The 10,590-nt window shown below is 49.5% G+C and overlaps 1 protein-coding gene across 1 annotated transcript; it reads left to right on the top strand.

Annotated features, from left to right (window-relative positions):
- The first annotated feature begins 4,544 nt into the window (after positions 1–4,544).
- Positions 4,545–10,538, top strand: Nfe2 (nuclear factor, erythroid 2). The gene is made up of 2 exons (XM_052749184.1): positions 4,545–5,737; positions 7,498–10,538. The coding sequence occupies exons 1-2, from the start codon at positions 5,624–5,626 to the stop codon at positions 8,503–8,505; spliced, it is 1,122 nt and encodes a 373-aa protein (XP_052605144.1). The 5' UTR covers positions 4,545–5,623; the 3' UTR covers positions 8,506–10,538.
- Positions 10,539–10,590: the final 52 nt, after the last annotated feature.

Raw genomic sequence — 10,590 nt, 5'->3', positions numbered from 1 at the left:
AGCATGCCTACAACTACAGCACTCCACAGGCGAAGGCAGATCGGTTAGGAGCTCAAAGTCATTCTTGGCCACAAAGCCACTTTTGGGCTGGCCTTGGCTACACCATCTCAAAAGACCCCATCACAAAACAACTGAAAACTACTAACACTGGAAGGAAGGCAGACTTTCCTTCTAGAGATAACTACTTGGCCTGTGACTTGGAGGCAGAAGGATGAGAGACTTCTGGGAGGACACACTAGTTTGATACAGAACTGTTGTGTATCTGGGACGAATCTAATGTACACATGTGTCCTGCCCTGGAAGAAAGGATCTCTTTTAGGGAGACTAATAATCACCCAACAGGACAGCCTCCCACCTAAGGAACTCCCACCCCCATACACTTTGGCAATAAATAAATAAACGTGGCCACAAAAGAAGTCTTTGTCTTAGAGCATCTAAGGCTGGGGAGAGGGAGGTGGAGAGAAAGGCTACACATTAAAGAGGACCTCTAAGCAGCTGGCGGCCCCTCATCCTCAAAATAACGCTCTTAGAGCCCAGGCTTTCTAGAAGCGAAGCTGTCGCCCTAAGCAAATTGGACTCAGACACCTGATCCTCACTGTCTGCGGCCCTCTGCCTTGCTATGACTCAGTTTCCCTATCTATCCCTAAGAGCCGCCACCTGGGAAAAGCAGGAGGCTGCTGACTCCTCCTGTTTAAGTTTAGGGGTCACTTGTGAGTGGAGCATCAGCTGGGAAGTCAGGACAGGGAGCGCACAGTCCTGGATCAGCTGGAGAGGGCCGAGAGCTTGTGAGCCCCGGGTGCCCCCGTGGCCTTAGAGAGGCGGGGGCAGGGTGCAGGCAGAAACCACACCAGGCTCAAGTTTCCTCTCTTGGCCAGAAGGGGCAGGAGGAGAGGAGGGCCACGGGGAAAGGGAACGGTTGGAGGAAGCACTGTAACTCCGGCCGAGGGCTTCGGAGAGACCGCCGGTGCACAGCTTCTACCCGGGCCAACCGGTGCTCCTTGCCCAGCCATGGTTCGGGGGCGGGGCCCGGCCCTTGGCGGTGCTCAGAGGCAGCGCTCAGCGCCCCGGAGGTGTCAGCTCTGACCCAGCCTCCCAGGGACACTACCAGCAGCCTCATCTCTCTCCTCACCCGGCTTGGAATCCGCCACAGGTGCCTGAAAGGCGAGTAGGGGGAGGGAGCCCTCAGTGGCATCTGAGGAGGGCAGGCTGGGCAGGTGGAGGAGGTACAGAGAGGAATACCTAACTTTCTGTCTGGATGTTTCTAAGACATCTTCCAAGACTGGCCTTGGTGTAGGAAACTAATAACTTTGGAGTAATACTACTTGGAGATACTTTGGAGATAACTTTGGATGGCTTCCTGGCTGTTCTGGGATCCTTGGGGTGGGAGGTTGTGAATGGGGAGCACACAGTGCTTTCTTGGGGCACCCTGGAGGAGCAGGGGAGTAACCAGGGGGAACCCTTCTATTGGCCTGTTGTCTGGAGGAGCTTGTAGGCTCCAGTAATATGGTGCCACCATGTCCCCTTCCCCACTGCATTCTGCAGCTCCAGCCATTTGAGATTTGGGCGAAGCTTAGGAACTGTAGATAGATATTGGATATCTGAATTTCGGAGAAGCCTTGCTACAGCAAAGGTGGGGTGGTTGGCCGAGAGGAGCTGTTCTTGCTTCTCTTCCTCTCCAGTCCTGGGGCAGTGGAGCTAAGCTGGATCTGTAAAGAGGAGGGTGTCTAACAAAGTGTAGATGCTTCTGTGGGACTTCTTGGTTGCTTGTAGCTGGAGGTTGAGATGCTGTGGGAGAGAAAGAGAGCTACCAGATCTGCTGGATGCAGCCTCCATTTATTGCTTCCAAAGAACCAGAGTTTGGGTTCTAGGGATAAAATCACAGGAGAGCAGAAACTTGTTCCCTTTTCCTTGTTCCCAAACCTTCCCAAGTGTGCTCCCAGGGGACTGAGCTTTCCTGGCTCAAATCTTTTTCTCTTCCTTCTTCATTCTATTGGTTTCTCGATTTCACCTCTCTGTGCCTCTCCCTCCTGGGAAGATTTCCCTGATCTTTGTAACTAGGTTGCTTACCTGCTAATCTACACACCAAGTTTTACTCATGTCTCCCCAATCCTTCCATTGTTTGTGTTGACACTAGGAGAGGTGGAGTTACCTAATAAGCCTCCATAAAGCACCCTGGGGCAAGCTCCCTATCAAAGAAGTGAAAAGTTCCAGGTTAGCCATGGAAGGTAAAATGTCTTCCTCTCTCACCTCTCCAAATGATCCTGTATCCTTAGTCAGAAAGCTTCATATTCTATAAAGTCCTAGGGATCATGAGAAGACCTTTGGAGAATTTTAGGGATGTAGCTCAGTGGTAGAGTGCTGGCCTGGCATGTTCAAGGCTCTGGGTTGGTCTGGAGAGAGGCCAGGAGGGAGGGAAGCAGGAGGGGAGGGAGAGAGAGGGAAGGGAGGAGGAAGAAAAAAGTGGGTAGGACCACCAGGATGAAAGGGGAAGGAAGGATGGAAGGATGGAGGTTAGTTTCTGCAGTTGGTTCAAATTCTACCTGATTCACAGTGCTTAGCACTAAAGAGAATAACTAGCCCAGTGGATTCAGTGATTATATGACTGAAGATGAGGGCTAAACTGTAAAACAAGAGCTGCTTTTGCTGAAGACAAGGGCCCCTGGAAGCCTAGCTCACTTCCCTGTCTCTTTTCAGTACTCTCTTTGGTGTTCTATCTGAACATGTCTGGCTCCTCGTCTGTCCTATGGGCTGCAAGCTTGCTGGTCCTCTGAAAGGCAGGCTCCCAAGACCCAAAGGGCCTATGCCTGGTGCAAAAGATGGTCCAGTGGTTTCCTTTATGAACCTCTGCCCAGCCTCCAGCCTCTTCCTGCCCCCTCTACCCTCTCAATTTTTTTTTTTTAAATCCTAAGAAGAGGGAGGAGACCCACTTCCAGGTCTTCATGGGAAAGGACTGATAGCTAGGCACCACCTGGAGTCTAGCCTTGCCTGGGGTCAAAGTTTCGCAGTTAGATGAAGACTATAGAACATTTGCTATTCCCTTTCTTTGTGGTCTTTCTTGAAGATTCATCTATTTGTGTTTCTTGAGGCAAGATTGGCCTGTGTGTGAAAATGTCTAGGACATTTGTTGAAATACTTGTTCTTAGTACCTGCACATGAATTCAGTTCAGCAGGCCTGGATGACCTTCAGGTATGTTTTCCATATATCCCAAGTGAATATGGTGCACAGTAAAATTTGTGGTTCTGACTAGATGCAGTCTGCTCCCTCTCATAGCAGTGAGGTCCTCTAGTCCTGTCTTCATTTAATTGGAGACTATGATGCAATTTGTTCAAGGTCATGCATCTTGAAGAGTAGAGAACCTTGCCTTCTAGGGCAAGATCTTTGGATTGCTCCTCAGATTCAGACCCAGGAAGAGAGGAAAAACAAAGAGAGGTAAAGTGGGTGAAGAACTATGAGGCAACAGTCATAGTCCCTGCCCACCCCCAAACTCCTTCTCCATTCACTCTGTCTTTGGGCAATTTCCGCCAGAACCTGGGTGGGGAGGGTGGAGTTCCGGTGTTGAAATGGCATCCTGGACAGACATAAACACCCCACCCATTCTACCCATTGGTCAAAGGCCTGTACCTATACCAACTCCCATTTCTGGGGATGGCAGTATAGCAGGAAGGATGGAGGCTAGGCCTCAGGCAGACCAGCTGAAAAAAGGACACTTGGAGCCAGGTGGTGGTGGTGGTGGTGGTGCACGCCTTTAATCCCAGCACTCAGGAGGCAGAGGCAGGCAGATCTATGAGTTTGAGGCCAGCCTGGTCTGCAGAGTGAGTTCCAGGACAGCCAGGACTGTTTCACAGAGAAACCCTGCCTCGAAACCCCCCTACCCCCAAAAAAGGTAGTGACTATACATTTTGTGGTAGGTCCAAGAGAGGATTCCATAATGAATAGCAGGAATGGGCTATTCTTCTGGTGGGTGATGTAAAGTCATACAATACAATTTTAGGTCATCCAGCCCCATCCTCTGTTCTTTTGTAAAGTTTCCTTTATTTATATGGTGTGTAGTGTGGATGTGCATGCATGTACATGCTGTGCTGTGTCTGGCCCTGAGAGATCAGGAGAACTTTGCCAAGTCTACTTGGAATCTTTTGTTAGACACAGAGAGAGCCGATTCAGATAGAGATGGTTATGGGGAATACGGAGGTAGGATGAAGAGAGGGATGGACCAAGAGGAGATAATGAAAGTAAGGCTAAGAGTTTGCAGAGAACTGTCCAAGCAGCAAGGAATTCTTCCAGTTCAAGTTGTCTAACTCCTTGGCTTTACAACTGGGAGAACTGACCAGGAGCAGTGAGATGGCTTGCCCAGCTACCAGACTGCTGCTTTGTGGCAGAACTCAAGCTAGAGCCCAGATTAAAAGAAGAGGGGCTGAAGGATTGGCAGTACTTGAGGGCCCCAAAAGATATTTCCCAGAAGAAAAAAGGGTTTGAGACATCATGGGAACTTGCTAAGGTAGACTGCCTATAGAGGTGTGGGTTGTGGACAGCCCATACCTAGGGAACCAAAGGGGCCTAGAAAGCAGCAAGGGATATGATCAGGTTCCAACCTGCCACTTATCAGCTTGGGCCTCAGTGTCTGCCTCCTACCCCTTAAAAGGTCTTTGTGAAGCCCAGTCTGATATGCTATGCTTATAAAATGCCAGCACAATTCTTGACAAATGCTTGCTAAGTCTTTGCTGTGTGTTGACCTTGGAAGAGAAAGGAGCCATGGTCATGTGGGGTGGGGCATAGCCAAATGACCTGGTTGGGATACAGGGTAGAGGTCCAGTGTCTCCTGGAGCCCATTCCTTCTCTGCCTCTGCTGCCTGCAGCTGATAAAACTCTTATCTGGCCCAGGCAGGGGAGCCCAGAGTAAGGATGGGAGTAGAGGGCAGGGCTGCTATCACCAGCAGGCCTGGACCCTATCTAAGACAGGGGAGGGGCTGTCTGCCTGCACTTCCCACAACACACTCCCTGGGGATCGCCAAGCACTCACATCTTGGGAGGAAAGGAAAGGGCTGAAATGCTAGGCATGGTGGCACACACCTCTGATTCCAGCACTTGGGAGGCAGAGGCAGGCAGATCCCTGTGAGTTAGAGGCTAGCCTGGACTACAGAGCAAGTTTCAGGACAGCCAGGGTTACATAGTAAGACCCTGTTTCAAACAACGAAACTGAGGACCCAAGAGGAAGACATGGGTGACTCTTGATGTTTCCCCCAGAATGGAAAACAAAACCTCAATCTCAAAAACTCAGAAGACTGGATTTTGCCACTGACAGGAATACCATTTTTAGAGAGTAAGAGAAGACATCTTGTCTGAGAAAAAGTAAAGATGCCTACTGTGTGCCCAGAGGACTGACTATGGCCAGAGCAGGTGAGGTAGAGAGTACTCCACAGAAAAGAACTTTGCAGTTCCTAGGGTGGTTGATGGTCCTGGCATGAGTGAACCACTGACACCGTTCCTTTCTTCTGGGGATTCTGCACAGGGACAGGATAAACTTTTGATTTGGCAGAAGTAGCTCTAACTCTTCCTTCCTTCCACACAGGTTGCTGGAGCCCTTTGAGCTTTGGGGGAACCAGGGCCAGCAGCTGGCACAGTAGGATGCCCCCGTGTCCTCCTCAGCAGAACAGGAACAGGTTGTCACAGCTGCCTATTGGGGAGCTGGGCGAGATGGAATTGACTTGGCAAGAGATCATGTCCATTACTGAGCTGCAGGTGAGTATGGGGTAGACACTGAAGAGGTAGGGGCTCTGGCCTGGCCAGAAACAGAGAGCAGAGGGGGGCAATGTGGAACAAGGAGTGGGGGCAGGGCAGGGGGGAGGGGAGGATCTGGCTTGCAGTGTGGGCTCCTGTCCAGCTGCTCTGCTCACATTTCTACCACCCTCTTCTCTGCCCCTCTTTTTTTATTTTCTTCTCATCTGATCTTCCTCTCTTCCAGCACTGCCCATCTTCCCTCATTACCACCCCGCACCCTTAGCAACGAGCTCCTTTCCTCCAGGTAGCAGAGACTTAGTTAAAGGGCCTCAGAGAGAGAGGGGAGCGAGACTCTGCCGGGGTCCTCTCCTCCTGAATGTTGGACAAAGGGGTGTCTGTTGGTCTAACAATGGCACCTTTGTCCCCAGCTGGGCTTGAGCAGGATAGCTCTCCTACCTAAGTTGGGGGCCTTGTTTGTAACATGTGTTCTCCTCTTCACTGCACCTGGGCCTGGACAGAGGGCTAGCCCCCAGCCTGGGCTCTGTGCCTACCCCACCTCAGGCCTCCTGGTGTCCTCAGGATCTGCCCTAGACCCTCTTCCCACATACCAGCTCCCTCTGCTGGGCACCCAGGGAATGGCGAGGTCCTGAACTTGACCTTTTGACCCTAGATAACCACAGCAGGAAAAGGGTTCTGAGGATCCATCTAGGATAATAATAGCCTTGTCTTCCTAAAGAGAGAAAAGGAACAGGAGCTATTTGGCCCAGTAAGAGCTTCTCCTGAGGAGGAGACTGTAACCACTTCAATGTGAGGTTCTCTGAGGTCTCACCACAGGGACTTATTCCTGCTTAAACTGCTCTTCTTCCTCCTCCCTACTTTTTCTTTTCTTTTCTTTTTTTTTGTTGTTGTTTTTCTGTTGTTGTTTTTTGTTTGTTTGTTTTTGTTTTTTTGAGACAGGGTTTCTCTGTGTACCCCTGGCTGTCCTGGAACTCACTCTGCAGAGCAGGGTGGCCTTAAACTCAGAGATCTTGGCTCCCTCTGTCTCCCGAGTGCTATGATTAAAGATGTGTGCTACCATGCCCAGTTTCTTTCTTTCTTTTTCCCAGACAGGGACTCACTATGTAGCCCTGGAGTTTGCTATGTATACCAGGATGGCCTTGAACTCAGAGAGATACACCTGCCCCTGTCCCCTATGTGCTTGGATTAAGGGCCTCTTGATTTTATTTATTTCATGTACATTCCTGTTTTTGCATGCATGTATGTCGGTGTGAAGGTGTTGGATCCCCTGAAACTGGGGTTACAGACAGACGTGAGCTGCCATGTGGGTACTAGGAATTCAACCCAGGTCTTCTGGAAGAGCAGCCAGTGCTCTTAACCGCTGAGCCAACTCTTCAGCGCCTCTCTTGATTTTTTTTGAAACAGGGTCTTACACAGCCCTGGCTGGCCTTGTACTTGCTATGTAGCCAAGACTGACCTTAAACTCCTGACTCTCCCATTTCCACATCTCAAATGCTGGTATTGTAAGCCGGTGCCACCATGCCAGCAAGCTGCTTTATTCTTGAAACAACTTCATTAACACTATGCAAGAAGCTTCCACTGTTTTTTGTTTTTCAAGACAGGGTTACTCTGTGTAGTCCTTGCTGTTCCAGAACTTGCTTTTTGACCATGCTATCCTGGAACTTGGGATATTGGCCTGCCTCTGCCTCCTGAGAGCTGGGATTAAAGGCATGTGCCACTACCACCTATGATTATCTTCTAACCTTTTTTGTCTTTCTTTGCAGGGTCTAAATGTTCCGAGTGAGCCATCCTTTGAGCCCCAAGTTCCCACCCCATACCCTGGACCATTGCCACCTCCAACATACTGCCCCTGTTCAGTTCACTCAGACGCAGGCTTCTCCCTGCCCCTACCACCTTATGAGCTCTCAGCACCTACTCCTCATGTCCCAGACCTCCCATACTCCTATGGCAACATGGCTATACCAGCGTCAAAGCCACTCACCCTTTCAGGCCTGCTCAATGAGCCCCTCCCAGATCCCTTAGCTCTTCTGGACATTGGGCTGCCAGTGGGGCCACCCAAGCCCCAAGAAGACCCAGAATCCGACTCAGGATTATCCCTCAATTACAGCGATGCGGAATCTCTTGAGCTAGAGGGTGCAGAGGCTGGCAGGCGGAGGAGCGAGTATGTGGACATGTACCCTGTGGAGTACCCTTACTCCCATATGCCCAACTCCTTGGCCCACCCCAACTATACTTTGCCGCCCACTGAGACACCCTTGGCCTTAGAGTCATCCTCTGGCCCTGTGCGGGCTAAACCTGCTGTCAGGGGGGAGGCGGGGAGTCGTGATGAGCGGCGGGCCCTAGCCATGAAGATTCCCTTCCCTACGGACAAGATCGTCAACTTGCCTGTGGATGACTTTAATGAGTTGCTGGCGCAGTACCCTCTAACAGAGAGCCAGCTGGCTCTAGTCCGGGACATCCGACGGCGGGGCAAGAACAAGGTGGCAGCCCAGAATTGTCGCAAGAGAAAACTGGAAACTATTGTACAGCTGGAGCAGGAGCTGGAGCGCCTGGGCAGTGAAAGAGAGCGGCTTCTCAGAGTCCGAGGGGAAGCGGACCGCACTCTGGAGGTCATGCGCCAACAGCTGGCAGAGCTGTACCATGACATTTTCCAGCATCTTCGGGATGAATCTGGCAACAGTTATTCACCAGAGGAATATGTACTGCAACAGGCTGCTGATGGGGCCATCTTTCTGGTACCCCGTGGGACCAAGATGGAGGCCACGGAGTGAGCTGGCCTAGAGACTAACAATGTGGTGCTAGGGCCTCCCCTCATTCTCTTCTGATAAAGGTACTCCCCAACCCCAGGACTCACAAGGCACCGAGTTCTCCAGACCAAAAGAAGGTAGATGCCACCTTAGCATTTGGTCCTTGCAAGGTGTGTTCAGTGAGGTTCACCTGGAGGCCAGGTGAGTGCTGGCTTCCCAGGCCCCAAGCCTCCACCTCTTGTCTAAGCTTTGGTCCATAAAGAGCTGTGTGGAAATAAGCTTTCCATTGTGTCTTCCTTCTTGAGGGTGATGGAGCTATCTCAGAAATCACTGCTTGCTGAAGGGAAATCCTGAGCTCATTTTAAGTACACATAAAAATTGGGGAATGAGCAATGTGACAATCTATCCACCTTCACACCCCCGTCCAGTCAGAAGCCACAGATGCTTGAGGAACCCCACCGTCCTTGGTGGCCAATTCATAAATGACAGGAACTGTGAGAGGGCTGCATCCTCGTGTAAAGTCTGCTCAGTCTCTAGAGCACACATGAACACTAACGCCTTTAGTTCCCTCCTGCTTACCTCACCCTGGGTCTGATAGGCCCAAGATCGGAAGACCAAGGGACTGTTCTTGACTGGAATGAGATTACTCTACATTCAAGTGTGTACTCTTATACAACTTTTTAAACTGAGCCTAGAGCCTCTAGAATGCTAAGCAAGCGATGGGGCTACAACCCAGCTCTCCCTGGTTGTGAGAGAAATGCTATCCAAGTCATGCTGGGGGGTGGGAGTGGCTATCATTCCTACCCTTCTAGATTTGAGACAGGGTCTTACTATGTAGGCATGTCAGCCACCAATTCATAAAGTTCCATTTGCCTGTCTCCAAAGTGTGGGGTTAAGTACCACCATACCCAGTCCACCCCACCTTTTTTTAAACATTTTGTGTATGATTCAATCAATGTATGTACCATAACCATGCAGGAGCCTATGAAGGTCAGAAAAGGTGTTCCTTTGAAGGAGTTTAGAGTGCTGGGAACTGAAACCCTGTCCTCTGTTACTCTCACATAGGCAGGGTCCCACATAACAGGCTGGCCTTGTACCTGTGTAGTGGAAAATGACCTTGAGCTCCTAATCTTCATTTTGCTACCTCACAAGGGCTGAGATGCTGTATGCCAACCCAGCTCAGGAACTACTTTGTCTTTTATTTGGAAATACAACTGTGTTCTGGAGGAAAAGGCAAAGAGATTTTAGGACAGCCAAGTATACAGTGACTTTCTTAGAAAACTAGGTCGACCTCAAACTCATAAGTCCAAGCATCCTCTTGCCTATCAAATCTCCCTAGCAGCACCCAATTTCTTTGGCTGTTTTGCCAGTCATAGCTTTTATTTTCATTTTATTTTATTTCATTTTATCTCCATTTTATCTGTCCATTTACTGACTTTCTTAACAAGAAAAACTGGTAGACCTAAGAGATGAAGGACATAAGGGAAATACAGAAATCTTGATGCCTGTAGATCTGAACTGTGCTTGCTAATCTGGGATTTTTGTCAGCTCTTGGCCTAACAAGTTTTCCTTCTATGTAAACTCACAAAAAGCAGTATGAATGTGTAGTGGCCCAAGCCTATATTCCCAGCACTAAGAGGTAAGGGATTGTTCCATATTTTTACATGTATCTATATCTAATTAGCTGTATGTATGATTTCAGGTTAGCCAAGGATACTCTTCACATTTAAGTGCCCTCCACCAAGAAAATAAAAATAAGGGTCTCATAGCCTCATCTGGGCTGGACATTCCTAAACTGGGATTAGTGTGCACTACCCAGTTCTGTCATCTCTGGAACACTTAAACCTCACAACTAACTATCTCTAAATTCCCCATCAAGTTTTAGGTTTCTTACATCAGAACCCAAACATGCAACAGGTTTGCACCTCACACCTACCCCATAGAGATGGTCAGTTTATCCTTGCCAGGTTCTCAGGGACATTCTATGACCAGTTTACTCACAATGCATCAATACACATGCATCCAACATATAACTTAAGGGTCAAAGAAACTCCAGTTAGAAATGACTCAGACTTGTGTGCTAAAAAGTCCCATATTCCCCAAACTCAA

The sequence above is a fragment of the Peromyscus californicus genome, unplaced genomic scaffold, assembly GCF_007827085.1.
Source record: "Peromyscus californicus insignis strain IS unplaced genomic scaffold, ASM782708v3 Scaffold_20__1_contigs__length_68692818, whole genome shotgun sequence".
NCBI lineage: Eukaryota > Metazoa > Chordata > Mammalia > Rodentia > Cricetidae > Peromyscus > Peromyscus californicus.
Note: the sequence above shows the minus strand (reverse complement) of the source record. Positions and strands in the feature narration are given on the sequence as shown.

Coding starts and splice junctions, on each gene's coding strand:
- Nfe2 (XM_052749184.1), top strand. CDS start 5,624: ATGCCCCCGTGTCCTCCTCAGCAGAACAGGAACAGGTTGTCACAGCTG. Junction 5,738..7,497: donor TGTCCATTACTGAGCTGCAG/GTGAGTATGGGG, acceptor CTTTCTTTGCAG/GGTCTAAATGTTCCGAGTGA.